The sequence below is a fragment of the Pyrus communis genome, chromosome 12 (assembly GCF_041283825.1).
Source record: "Pyrus communis isolate YQ-2024b chromosome 12, ASM4128382v1, whole genome shotgun sequence".
NCBI classification, from domain to species: domain Eukaryota; kingdom Viridiplantae; phylum Streptophyta; class Magnoliopsida; order Rosales; family Rosaceae; genus Pyrus; species Pyrus communis.
In genome coordinates this window covers 12473775-12488492 of record NC_142576.1, presented here as the reverse complement: position 1 = coordinate 12488492, position 14718 = coordinate 12473775, and the positions used below count along the sequence as shown (strand labels likewise).

At 47.6% G+C, this 14718-nt stretch overlaps 1 protein-coding gene across 1 annotated transcript; it reads right to left on the bottom strand.

Moving 5' to 3' along the window:
- Nucleotides 1-11422: 11422 nt before the first annotated feature.
- On the bottom strand, nt 11423-14052 carry LOC148692353 (uncharacterized). The gene is made up of 4 exons (XM_088680913.1): nt 13257-14052; nt 12803-13188; nt 12506-12733; nt 11423-12156 (listed from the first exon to the last, which is right to left on the bottom strand). Exons 1-4 carry the CDS (start codon nt 14050-14052, stop codon nt 11515-11517), a joined length of 2052 nt encoding a protein of 683 aa, XP_088537039.1. The 3' UTR covers nt 11423-11514.
- Nucleotides 14053-14718: the final 666 nt, after the last annotated feature.

The window sequence follows — 14718 nt, the reverse complement described above, 5'->3', positions numbered from 1 at the left end:
AGTTGGATTACAATCATAAAATACCTCACTTTCTTGACAGCCAATGAAGTGACATTTTTAGGCCAAAGAATTAAAAATGGAAAGTTGTAAATCGCCCGATTCTACCGCTCGACTTTCGAGTGATGTTAATCCAAATTGATGATGTCTTTGGTGGTCAACACAGTATTGTTTATTTAAATTGAAGATGTGTTGACAAGATTGTTAGAATAATTAATATTTTTTTCAGGGGTATAAGAAGGGTTTCGCGTTGAGTATTTTGAGTTTTCATTGAGTTGAAGAGGCCTCTCATGTTGTAGAACCACTTCTATGTATAGGATGAATTTCATGATAACCAGGTTTCTAGAGGTAGAGTTTTGATAGGACTATGGGTTGGTTTGGTATTGTTGTGTTTTTAAAAAAAAAAACTACTTCTGTTGTGCTATGAAAATAAGCAGCAGAGTGTTTGGTAAATCTTTTTTGTAAAAGTGCTTTTGAAAAAAAAAAAAAAAATGCAGTATTATAGTGTTTGATAAAATTTTATGTAAAACTGATGTGAAAAAAAGCTGATTACTGTGTTTTTGGCTTTTTTTCACCCAAAACTGTGAAAAAAGCTAAAGCTGAATGTTTACTAAACATAAAAAAGCTCCTAACTTTTTTTGACAGCTAATTTTTTCAGAATTACCTCAGTATCAAACTAGGGCTATGCCTACTCGGCACTCACCCAGATATCCTCTTGACTTCATCTCTTTACATGCGGTTATTCATGCAGTGGATTTTGCCTAGGCAGAAGGCTGGACGAATTTCTAAATTGAATGTGACTCTTCTTGAGTAGTACTCATTATGATAGGATGCCAAGGCTTATACGTAATAGTTGAATTAATTGTTTTACTCTTCTTTTTGGCATGCATATTCGTGTCACCTATATTTTTTCGATAGGGAAATTTACTCATAATTAATTGGCTAGTTTTGGCATGAGTGCAGATAAATTTTTAGTTATGACAGAAACACAAGTAGTACATCACGTGTTTTAATAGGAGTGATGTGAAATTTTATTTTTTAAGTTATTAACTTTTTAGCACACATATCTCACCATTTGTATAATGATACGTAGTGTACCATCCCGCATATCGATCACACTGAAAAATCTCTTGTGGGTGCGCTGCTATGGCTTAAGTTCACGACCTTTCTTCTCGACCTAATTACAGAATTTTCTAGTTTGGTTGCTTTTTGGTTTCCTTCTACTGAGAGAAGGCTTGTCATTTTCCTCTATATTGCTCACTTAATATCATTTTTCCATGCCCTTTCGCTCTTTGTTTGTAATTTTTTTATTTAATAATTTTGAAATGGAAGGATGGCCTGTGGGCTATCAGACTGTGCAGGACCCTTTGCTTTTGGGTGAGGGTGGTCATTTTTCAGGTCCTACATCGTCATACTCCGAGACGCTAACATCGCCTAAATTTATATTTTAATTATTTAAAAAAATATTTTTTTATTAAGTTAGACGAAGACTAACATTTTGTACTTGGATGTAGTCTTTTAGCTAGCCTGTTTCATTTTCATTTTTCGAAAATGCCACATTATTCAATTTGAAATTTTGAATGGTGCATGTTATGGTGTTAACTTTTTTCAACGACGATATGCATACGCCGAAAGGTAAAACTCTCGTTTAAAAGTTAAAAATCATATCATTTTATTGCACCATAGTATTAAGTGGTGTTGTCATGCTAATTATAATGTGAATTTGGAAGCAAAGCCCGCGAAATTTTGAAGAAGATGCGGTAAGATTGTATTTTCTTCTGCTTTATGTATGTGGGGAGCAAATGTGGAAGTTTAATATACGGAGGAAAAATTAACAGAGGAGGATTTTCTCCCCTCCTAATCTCTCTCCTCTTCCCTCTCCTCCTATTTGAATGGTTACGGTTAAACCATGTCAACATCTTATATTGATTTTTTTATAAAAACAATAAGACAAAAAGTAAAGTGTGAGAAGAAAGAAGGGAAAGAGATGAGAATAGGAGTGGAATAATCATACTCCAAAAGTAACAACCCTATCCAGCTCAAGTGCCACCTAAAAGAAACGAGTTGGATCATGTAGTAGCTTTAAATGGACGGGGTTAGATGAAAGAGTTATTTCTGAATTCTCTTTGTGGGAATTTCAAGAACAACTTTAGTCTGTTTATCTTATACCTTGTGGTCAGTTTTCGTCATATATTGTTTATGTTCAATTTTAAATAGAAAAATTTAAAATAATTTCTGACCACAGAATAACAGATAAACAAATACGATGAAGTAATCACCAAAATCTTTACAAAGAGAATCCGAATAAAATCATATTCCTGTCAAGTATTGTTCAGAAACCAAATGTATCATTCTTTGTGAAGTTGCATTTCCCACACTCAAACCCCAATTATAATGTTCATATATTGATATGTCATGTCATTTAATCCGTAATAATAGTTTACTTCGAGTTGTCACTCAACGCAACAAACATCCTCCTTCAAAAGTACGCCTCCATGATCAACCCCTCACGTAATCCACACCAAAAAAAAAAAAAAAAAAAAAAAAAGCTGCAAAATCCTATACTCATCCATAATTTACGTTAAGATTTCAAAGTCGAGTTAGTAATACATAATAATTATATTAATATTGTTTCAATTTAATCATATGCATAGTTTGAGAGGTGTTGAATTTTATCACAAAAAACATTGTTAGGAATTATTTATGTTTAATTTTAAATTAAAAAAATTAAAAATAATTTATGACCACATTATGTACGTGTTTGGGCCCGAAATATTATTGCTGGGCCGAGCAGCAGGATGTGCTCGGCCCAAGGAGATGATAAATACTATGGGCCGAATAATAAGGCCCGGGCCAGCTGGCAGGGTCGGCCAAATCCCATCAGAGGTAATCCGGATAAATAGAAAGGTCGAGGAAATCCTGATGCAATTAGGATTCTCGACCAGCAAGGAATGAAGTCCCGAAAAGAAGGAAAATTCAGAATCCCAGTAGGAGTAGGATTGTTCGAGGAAGAGGCGAATTGGGAAAAGGACTCCCGATCCAAATCGGAGTCAGATTCAAGGAATGGGGGACTATAAATACAAGAAATCATGCAACAGAAAAGGATCTTCAGAATCAGCATACAATTGCCCTGCGCAAAACCTCTCAAACACCTTTAGTTTTTTTTTTCCTTTTCTTTTCCTGCCGACACACCTTCAGTTTGGATAAACAGCACTGTGGAAGCGCCCGGCGAGCACCTTCAGTTTGGATAAACAGCACTGCTGCCGCAGAATCAGCCGACCGAGAAGCACCTTCAGTTTGGATAAACAGCACTGCGTCGAGGTCGACCGATTATCTATCCAAGTCTCGGTCGAGAAAGGTTTTCGAACCTTTGTTGGCAGAGGTCACCTTGCTAAGCTTTCTCGGCATAGTTAGGTGTTACGAATCGCATTGCTCGGCGTACAGGACGCCGAGTGGTTTTATGATTGGATACTCGCAAGTAGGTTTCAGGGTTCGGCATTCCGACGGCCGAACTACGTTTACCATCAAGACATATATCACGTTCGAGTACCTGTGCCCATACACCTTGGTCTCGATTCGACGTGCTTATACTCTCACGAATATAATCACGGTGACCGAATCGGGCTCCGACGATTATTGAACTCCGCAGATTTGGCAGCCTTGTCTTCAGGCTGTAGAACTCAGAGACCGAGAGCGTTCCTTCCTCGGTCGCAATCGCAAGATACAGAAGTCAACGACGCGCTCCAAGCGACATCAACAAATTGTACTCCTCGGCCGAGCTCGGCCGACGAGTTGGCACGCCCCGCATTCAACCGAAGGACGTAGTTAGCTTACTAGTTGCTCGGCCTGCGCGCCACGTAGGTCTTGTAATTATTAGGGTCAACATTTTGGCACGCCCAGTGGGACCATTTGTGCTAAACCTTCGGAGTTCATGACCATTGAGACACGGTCTACGAAGCAGAAAACAACCATGGGAAAGTCAACGACTGACTTGCCAGTGCAAGGCCTTGGGCAGGATTTGCACTCTACAAAAAATCCGATCATAATTGCGCCGCCCGAGGCCACAAGTGTAACACGCCGAGAGAATGAGGTCTGTCTCGGCGGGCAACCTTACAACCCCGCAGTCCCGAATCAAACAGCTGGGATGTTCATGGAAGGGATTGTGGAGGATTGTGATGACGATGGTGGGGAAGGTTCCGATCCACCAACTAGGACATTCCTTCGGAGACGACTAGATGAACAATATCGTCAGGTCGAGCAGTCGATTGGTCAGAAGATGAATGATTTGCTAGACGCAATACGTAGTAACAGCGATACACAGACCAGAATGCTTGAACTACTGGTTAGTAAAGCCTTCGAAGATGGCCAGGTCGGCCAGCCTCGGCAGCTCCCGACGAATTTGCCCATCCCAGCCGAGAGAGGGTCCGCTCGGCCACAACCAGTCCTCTTGGAAAGAAGAGGACCAGGAAATAGAGCCGAGGGACCAAGCCAGGGAGAAGAAGCCGCTTCCGTAAACATCACCGAAGTCCAGAGAATGATTGACTCGGCCCTGAAGAAAGGGCCGAAGTTTCCAAAATTTATCCATCCATACCCAGCTTATGTAGAAAGGTTTGAATACCCACGAGGATTTAAGATCCCCGATTTCAGCCTCTTCGCCGGAGAATCATCTTTATCCTCACTAGAACATGTGGCTCGGTTCACAGCGCAGTGTGGGGACGTCAATAGCGATTTCTACAAACTACGGTTGTTTAACTTTTCACTGACAGGCTCAGCTTTCGCCTGGTACATTAATCTTCCACCCAACTCCGTGCAAAGTTGGGAAGAGTTGGTCGAAAAGTTCCATGAACAATTTTATCGGCCAGGGATGGAGATGTCCGTATCGTCGTTGGCCAGGATGGCTCAAGCATCTGACGAATCTCCAATGGAATACCTAACAAGGTTTAAGTCGGCCAGGAATTGGTGCCGAGTACCACTCCCGGAGGTGGAGTTCGTCAGGATCGCCCTTAACGGATTAGACGTGGAGTACAAAAAGAAGTTTCTGGGGGCAAATATTCGAGATATGTACGAACTTGCTCAACACGTCGAACAATATGAGTATCTGCTCCGAGAAGAAAAGATATCCAAGTCACCATCCCGGGGGACGTTGTATAAGAACCCCACGGTGAGCTATGCATCGGCCGAAAGTGAAGACCCTCAGTATGTTAGTGTGGATGCGGCCGAGATAATAATAGACAAACCCTATGTTTGCAAGGCCTTGGCGCAAGTAAATACCAAAGACGCCAAAACCCGTTTGGCCACCGAGGAAACGAGTAAGTCATCAAAAGTATACACTTTTGATATCACCAAGGCTGATGCAATTTTCGATCAATTATTGGCAGCAAAAATCATCAAGCTTCGGCCGGGACATACTATCCCTAAGGCCGATGAATTAAAAGGAAAGATATACTGCAAATATCATAATTCTAATAAGCATGCAACCAATAATTGTGTTGTGTTCCGGGACACAATTCAAAGTTGGATCGAAAAAGGAAAGTTGAAATTTCCGGAAAAGATGGCGGTCGATGTTAATCCTTTCCCTTCCACAACGATTGGTATGGTGGATGCTCACCTTCCCAGAAACAAAGGGAAGGCCGAATATGTCCCGGTGCAGCATATCCGTAAAAGGAATGGTCAAACAAGACTAAAGCTTGATATATTTTCAAATGCACCACCAACGGAACAATCGGTGCGACCCGCCGATGAGCCGATGACGAGGTCAAATTCCGACGAAACTTGTGGATCGAAGGTTTTATGTGACCATTGTAAAACAACAGTTGAACCTGGGAAGAAATCTTCAACCCCACCAACGGCCCCTACGGCGTCATCAAAGGGATTAGGTCCACGACGTCAAGTGTTCGACCGACTCGGCCCACAAGTAAAGCCGAAAGAACAGACCTCGGTCAGGCGGCGTCTTGACTTCGCCGCACCCTTCTACAATGAGGATTATTATTCGCGCAATGCCAACAGTTCGGGCTCGCCAGTTGATCGCAAAACTTTCAAACCACCAAGGACATCGGATCAACGCTGGTACAGTTACAATTCTCCGACAGGTTTGTATACGGCGCTGTCCAAATCCCAAAAACGTCGTCGTCAACGGATAGATTGCATGGCTCGGCGACGAGAAGCGCAGGCCAGCCCGGCCAACAAATGGCAACCAAAAAAGGCCGTGGAAGATAGTAGCGAACGGCCAACCCCGACTATCATGACCGAGTTAGCCGAAGGCAAGAAAGTAGCGGATGCTAATTTCGAAACCACCATTGAGGAGGCTGAGAAACGTATTAAGATCCTTCTCCGGCCTGGGGAAACGAGAGCTCGTCTAGAGTACTTTACACAAGAGGCCGAAAGGAAACTGTCTCCGTTACCACCGCGCGAGCCGTTTATCAAAATACGGCGCAACTTACACCCTCCATTCCTCGGTGCATCCATGGAATACATGCGAGAATTTCATAAGAAATACTCCGCAAATGATTTGTACGGACTCCCCAAGGCATGTCAGGAAGCCCTCGACTTAGCGCTGACTTGTCCCGATGCCGAGCAAATTATCCAGAAAACTTCTGATCCAGCCATTAAAGCTCGGTTTCAACATATACGGGAGGCTCGGGTCCTGGGTTTTGAGGTCGATCCTTATACAGATATCGACACCGCCGAATTACCCTTCTCGCTTGAAGACCTCCAGCATTTACGTTATCATTTCGAAGTTTTCTCGGCTGTATCGCTTTTCGGCCTCACGGCCGACGAGGAACAACGGATAGCACGGTTGGATACGTATCTAGACACGAGGAACGCCCGTATTGCCTATGAAGAACGAGCCCGTGTAACCAAGGATCAACATGAATCTTCGGCAGTCAACATTGTCGAAGGAAATCGCCCACCCACATTCGATTTGGTTCCTACTTCTCAGATACCGGCTCTTACCGAGGAACTCAAAAGTTTAATTCAGGATGTTCCGCCAACTACTACTGAGGCTAGTTCTGCAGACGACGATGACCACGAGCCAATGGGTCCCTCGGTCCTCGAACATATGGAGATCAGTATGGTCCACGTCCTACCAGCCGAATTCCAGCCAGGTACCCACCAGTCGAATTTCTTGGACGGGGACGTAGTTACCGAGGAAGCAACGCAAGTAGACTTCGTCGCAAACGACGACGATAGAGAAAACCAAAGCGGGGACAACCTTACGGCAGCTTTGGCCGAGCTATTTCCCCGCTCCCCTTCGGTTAATCTCCAACACCTGAAGCCGTTGTATGTCACGGCTCATATCGAAGGATTCCCCATTTCTAAGGTGTTCGTCGACTGCGGCGCCACAGTCAACATTATGCCAATCTCCGTCATGAAGGCTTTACGCCGTTCTGATAGTGAACTCATTCCGTCAGGGATTACTATGAGCAGCTTCGTCGGTGACAAGTCTCAGACCAAAGGCGTACTTCCGTTGGAAGTTAGCATTGCCGGTCGTCAACATATGACAGCTTTCTTTGTCATTGATTCCAAGACCGATTATAACGCATTACTTGGTCGCGACTGGATCCACCAAACCAGTTGCATTCCGTCATCACTCTACCAAGTCCTCATCTTTTGGGATGGCAAATCGGTCGTGGTCCACCCAGCCGATAACCAGCCATTTGAAACCAACATGATTCAGGCTCGCTATTACGATGATCACGTCGGCTACATCACCCTCCAAGGCCTTAACGAGGATGGGCGGCCGACGAGAATTTCGGTACAGAAAGTAATTGAGGTCGGCGCCGAGACTGTCCAACAGGATTCGGCGAGACTTGGCTTGGCAGATCTAGTCACCAACGCCGATGATTGAGCACACCACGCAAGAAAGGCGTCAGGCCGCGGTTTCATCTACAATGGAACGTCTGCTGGCCCATTGGTACGCCATTACCAAGCAACCGCACTCGGGCGTCAATTTAATCGAATTTCTGGCCGAAGCAGATAACGGCCCCGTTCTTTCTTTCGATAAAGTTCAGGCTGCGCCGGCCGAACTCGAAGACCATCGGCCTCAAGTCAAGGACCCGTTGGAGGAAGTTAATGTAGGCACGGCCGAGGATCCTCGAACATTGTTTATTAGCGCGTTACTCCCACCGTCCATGAAGGTCGAACTACGGAAGTTACTCCACGAATTTAAAGATTGCTTTGCGTGGAGCTATCATGAAATGCCCGGCCTCGACCGAAACCTTGTAGAGCATGAGCTACGCATCAAGGAGGGATGTAAACCTTTTCGACAGCCTCCTCGACGATTTTCGAACGAAGTACAGCTCGGCATTAAGGAAGAATTAGTTCGGCTTCTGAAAGCCGGATTTATTAGGACCGCACGGTATGTCGAATGGTTGGCCAATATCGTCCCCGTGTTAAAGAAAAGCGGTGCCCTTCGCATTTGCATCGATTTCCGTAATCTAAATCTGGCTACTCCCAAGGACGAGTATACAATGCCGATTTCAGATTTATTAATTGATGCCGCAGCTAATCATGAACTGCTCTCTTTTATGGACGGTCATGCGGGTTATAACCAGATTTTCATCGCCGAAGCTGACGTCCACAAGACGGCTTTCCGATGCCCGGGGGCACTTGGTACTTATGAATGGGTCGTCATGCCTTTCGGCCTCAAGAATGCCGGCGCCACATACCAACGAGCCATGAATATGATCTTCCACGACTTAATCGGTACAATCGTCGAAGTTTATATCGATGATGTGGTCGTGAAATCCAAACGTCGTCAAACACATCTGGACGACCTGAGGCAAGCGTTCCTTCGCATGCGCAAGAACAAGCTCAAGATGAACCCGGCCAAGTGTGCTTTCGGTGTTTCGGCCGGTAATTTCCTAGGATTTTTAGTGCACCACCGCGGTATCGAAGTCGACGAAAATAAAGCTCGCGCCATCATTAGCGCCCCACCACCAACGACAAAGAAGCAGCTCCAGTCGTTACTCGGGCAGATAAATTTCCTCCGTCGCTTCATCGCCAATTCGGCGGGTAAGATGAAGGCATTCTCTACGCTCTTGAAACTTAAGGATACCGACAAATTTGAATGGCGCGAAGAACATCAAATGGCATTTACACAAATCAAGGTGGCTCTTTCAACCCCACCCGTGCTCGTTCCACCATGTCGCAACAAACCCTTGAAATTATACATTTCGGCAGCTACTGAATCCATTGGTTGTCTCCTCGCTCAAGACAACAATGGAGGGCGTGAACAAGCGATCTTTTATCTTAGCCGAAATCTGAATTCACCAGAGCTCAATTACTCCCCTGTCGAAAAACTGTGCTTAGCTTTGTTTTTTGCTGCGTCCAAGCTTCGGCATTACATGCTCCCATCAGTAACGCAGGTCATCGCCCAAACAGACGTAATTCGATACATGCTCACTCGGCCTATTGTCAAAGGCCGAATCGGGAAATGGACGCTCGCGTTATCCGAGTTCAGTCTTCAGTATGTACCCCAAAAGGCCGTCAAGGGGCAAGCTCTCGCCGATTTCTTGGCCCAACACCCTTCTCCTTATGGTTCTGAGGGAGACAACGTCGATATCGGTTTCATCACCACGCGCGATAGTCATTGGACTATGCATTTTGATGGTTCCAGCACTTCGACCTCGGCGGGTGTGGGAATTGCAATTCAATCGCCTGACCACTGCCGATGGTATTTTTCCCTCAAGTTGGATTTCAGCTGCACCAATAATCAGGCCGAATATGAAGCCCTCATTATCGGCCTCCACGTTTTACACGATCTACGGGCCTCCCGCGTTCTCGTCCTCGGTGATTCCGAACTGGTGATTAACCAGATAAACGGCCTGTTTCGTTGCATGAGTTGTACTTTAGCGCCCTATCACATGGTCGCCACCTACCTGGCCGAGTCGTTCGAACGGATCACATTTGAACACATTTCACGCATCCACAACACAGACGCCGACGAACTCGCCCAGATCGCCTCCGGAGCACAACTCAAGGGGGGCAAGCTAGGCCGAATTGCAGTCACAAGTCTGCGCTCATACCCAGCCTTGATTAATCGGCAAACTCTCCAGCGCGCACACGTAATACGCACAAGGGTAATGTCTCTCCCATCCTTACTAGAACGAGGAGATCCCGTGGAAATATGTGCTGTCGAAGTAGAACCAGATGATTGGAGAAGGACGATGTTACGATACCTCGATAACCCCAATGGGAAACATGACCGAAGAACGAAGGTCCACGCCACGAATTACGTGTCGTACCAAAATGAGTTATACCGCAAGGGCGAGGACGGGTTACTACTATGGTGCCTCGGCCCACAAGAGGCCACCCAAGTAATGGCCGAGGTACATGAAGGAATTTGTGGGGCACATCAGTCCGGACGAAAGATGCGTTGGTTGCTCCGACGACACGGTTATTTCTGGCCCAATATATTAAAAGATTGTATCGAATATGCACGGAGATGCGTCCCATGCCAAATTCATGGACCTGTACAGAGAGCCCCGGCCGAATTACTACACTCGGTCACTAAACCTTGGCCGTTCAGGGGTTGGGCAATGGACGTAATTGGCAAAATCACGCCATCATCAGGGGCAGCGAAACACGCGTGGATAATGGTAGCAACTGACTATTTCACCAAGTGGGTCGAGGCAAGGTCATACGCCGAATTAACTGCTAAAGAAGTATGCAACTTCGTAGAAGAGAATATTGTGACCAGATTCGGCGTGCCAGAAACGATCATAACTGATAATGGCACTATATTTACGGCCGATAGGTTTAGGGAATACGCGGCAAGTTTGAATATCCGACTGGAGCAATCTACGCCGTATTACCCACAGGCAAACGGGCAGGCCGAGGCAAGCAATAAAGTGTTGATCGGCATCCTTGAAAAAATGGTAAAAGAGAAACCAGGGTTGTGGCATTTGAAGTTAAATGAAGCATTATGGGCATACCGAACTTCACCCCGGTCGGCTACTGGAACCATTCCCTACGCGTTGACTTATGGACACGACGCTATGTTACCAGTCGAATTGAGTATAAGCTCGTTGCGAGTAATTGAGCAGAATGATTTGTGCAGTATTGAATATAGTCAAGCGATGCGACAAGAGTTAGAAGACTTGGAAGAAAGTCGAATCGACGCGGGTAACTTGTTGATAGCACAAAAGAAAATTGTCGAGCGAGCATATAATCAGCGTGTAAGACAAAAAACGTTCGGCGAGGGAGAACTGGTTTGGCAAACTGTGTTGCCTGTTGGAATAAAAGACCCCAGATTTGGCAAGTGGTCGCCAAATTGGGAAGGGCCATTCATCGTTCACAAAGTCCTCGGCAAGGGGGCATATCATCTAAGAGATCGGACGGGTTCAGTTCACAAATTACCGATTAATGGAAAGTTTTTAAAGAAGTACTATCCAATTACATGGGAAATGCAAGAGTAAGACCATTGTATTGAGAGCAAGACGACCATTGTATAGCAAAACGACCATTGTATTGATAACAGAAAATCATTACAAGTACAAATACAATGATGAACTCCTAAGGGGTCGAGGGGAGGTAAGTCTCAAGGGCAGCTTTCAGCTCCAGCCACTTCGCCTCGCTCAAAATTATCTCAGCCTGCCGCGTTTTCTTGTTGCACTGCAGTTGCTGGATACGCCGTGCGCCGGCAGCGAAGGCCGTCAGCCGAGACTTGTTAGCCTCGAAATCCTTCTCAAGCTCGGAAGCAGCAGCCGACCTTTGACGTTGAAGGTCAGAAATCTGACGCTGGAGGTCAGAGATCTGGAGATCAAACTCGGTCAGCTTTGCTTTCTTTGCTTTGAAAGCCTCCATCTCTACTCGGCCAGCCTCATGCGCAACCTTGGCCACCTTCAAATCGTCCTCGGCCTGTAGGGCACGCTCAAAGATAAGAAAGTGTTGTCGAGTCCGCTCCAGGAGGTCGGTCAGGAAAGAGATGCCCTCCGGGCTCAGGTGACCACCGCTGGCAAGGTCATTAAGACACTCCCCAACAGAGTCAAGGCCCTTGCTCCGGAGAGCTTGGGAAGCAGTCAGAGATAGGACTTCGTGCAGCTTCACGAAGACTTCGGCGGGCGTGTCTTCTGCCGATTCGGCCGGAGCTGCAGAGGAGCCGACCTCCCCGGTCGTGCTTTGAAGCAGAGCGTCAAGTTCCACTTCCCACGATGGCTGTGCGCATAAAAGGAAAATGTGAGGGAAAGTAAGGCGTGATATGGTGCATAAAGAAAAAGGGGATTGTTTTAGACCTGCTGAGAGGAGACTTCGGCCATGCCCTCTGGGTCATTGCTCGAACCCAGGGAGCTTAATGGCCGAGCCCAGTGCCTTAGACCGCTACGCAATTCACGCGGCCGATGGAGTTTATCTACATTTGATGGCCACGACGGCGGCCAGGAAATATAGACAACGCCCCTCGGCGCGTAAAATTGCCGGTGAAATGAATGTTCAGGCACCTGACATTTAATATCGTTTCAAAAACAATGTCACAAAAAACTCAAAACACAAAAGAAACAATACTTACAAAGGCCGAAGAGACTTCCTGTGGAGGAATGGGAGGGTCTTCGTCCTGCGGGTGGATCGGTGACTCAGCCGTGGCCTCAGGATCGACCATGGGTCTCTTGCCACGTTCCGCCGCAGTAGGACGTGGTCGAGCGGTCACCTCGACTACAGGAGGAGGATGGACGGGAGGAGAGTTGACTGGTCGACGGCGGCGTTGCAGCGGGACTTCGTCACTCTCGCTCTCGACATCCTGAACAAAAAGAGAACAGTTAGCATTACGATCAGAAACCTAAGGAAGCAAGTGAAAACAGAATTATACCTCCAAAACGACCGGTGGAGACAAGGGTGCCTCAGGTGCCGCGACCGACTCCGAAGCTAGAGCGGGTGCGGCGTTTGGATCTGCCGGGGAAACGGCTGGAGGATTCGAGGTTGGGGAGGCCGCGGCTGCCGGCACAGATGGAGAGCCGGCGGGAGCAGGCGTCCCAGTAGTATCACTGGGAACGACATGAATTTCCCGGTCGCCCTTCTTCGCCAATTTCTTGACACGTTTAGAAGGGCGAGGGGTCTCCTCCGCAGGCTCGGCCTCTCGGTGGGGGCGCTTGGAAGGCACCGATCGCTCGGTGACAAGGATTGCCTTATTGGGCACTAGCTTCTTCGCCTTTGGCACCGCAGCGACTACTTCGACCGCCTTCGACCCACGACCCCCTGGAGCAAAGTAATTAATAACAGGGACGAGAAATAAAACAAAAGGAGGAAAGAAACGGAAATACTACCTTGGGCCGACTCCTTAGGGTGAGTCGAAGATGCTGATCTGGGCCGATCGCCGAAGATTTTCTTTACCAGATCTTCGGCCGGGGCGCCGAAGAAGTCTCCGGTATATTCCTCCCACCAATCCCCGAAGGTGTCAGTTCCCAAAGACTCAGGAACCGTCGGCCGAAGCCGAAATTTCTTGCACTTCTCCTGGAACTCCTGGTCTGACGTCTTGCATTCCCTTTCAGAGGAACCAGTAAGACGTCCCCGACTTAGGAGCGACCGAGAGGCGAGCAGGGGGACTGGACAGCCTTGAAGATAGCCGAGCTGCCGGGCGAGAAAATGAGGGTGATAAACCTCCCAGCTGGCTCGGCGAGCATCGCAACCAAGAGGAAGGTCGCGAGCCAAGACAAACGACCCCCAGCGCTGGCGGATGCCCGCATCCTCAGATTCGGCCCATGCTGCCGTAGGGAGTCTAAGCGAGGATGGGTACTCCTGGCGCCGACACACCAAGAACTCGTCATCCGAGAGGACGTCGAGGCTGAGGAAGTGTTTGAAAACCTCGGCTGCCCGGTGAGGTGGCGCTGGTCGAGAGGCCAGTTGAAGGCCGAGGGCGGCCGTTCGCTGGAAGGCAGGAACCTCCGGTCGAAGGGTGGAGAAGTAGACCTGCAACCAGAGTTGGAACACCCAGAGGGGTCCGTTCTGGTGCGGGTCGATCTTGCCAATGGTCGCCTCGGCCAGGCAGCGGTAGAGGTTGGCAAGGATGGCTGGACTGAGCGCCAGCAAGCGACCATTAGCCAGTGCCTGGGCCACCGGCATATTCTCCACCAGGCATTTATTTGACCTGGTACAACAGATGAATTTGTTGTACCAGTAGAAGAGGAAGGCCTCGTGCTCTCCCTTCCTAAGACCTTCTTCGCCTCGGCCGGCGAAGTGAAGAATGAGCGTGTTATAGTTGAAGAAATTCTTGTGCAGCTTCTGAACTTCTTCCCTTGAGGGCTCCCGGTCGTCCCGGCTTAGCGTCTCGACGGCCCTTTCGTCGAATAGTGCCTTCAGGTCGAGAGGAGAAGGGTATCCGGAAAGGGCAGCGTCAATAGGAAGGCCGGTCGGGGAAGTCCCAAGGATGGCCGAGACGTCAAGGATTGTGGGGCCGAGTGGGCCGAAAGGCAGGATCATGGTGTTGGTGGCCGAACACCATAGACTCAGGGCCGCCATAAGCAGCTCCTTATCCATGGCGACCTCCATGGTCGACAGGATGATGGCATCATAAATACCCAAAGCCTTCCATTCCTTGGAGAAGAATGTGCTCATCCGGTCGACCCAGGCAGCCCAAGCCGCAGTAGTCGACGGCCAGGCTCCCTGAGGCCGCGCCAGAGTCCATTTCGACCAGTCGAACCCCTGCAGCAGGGGTGTTAGGCACTGTTCCTTGAGCAGGTTAGTGACAGACGACGGCACTGTGTCTCTGAAAAGGGGACCCAGAATTTG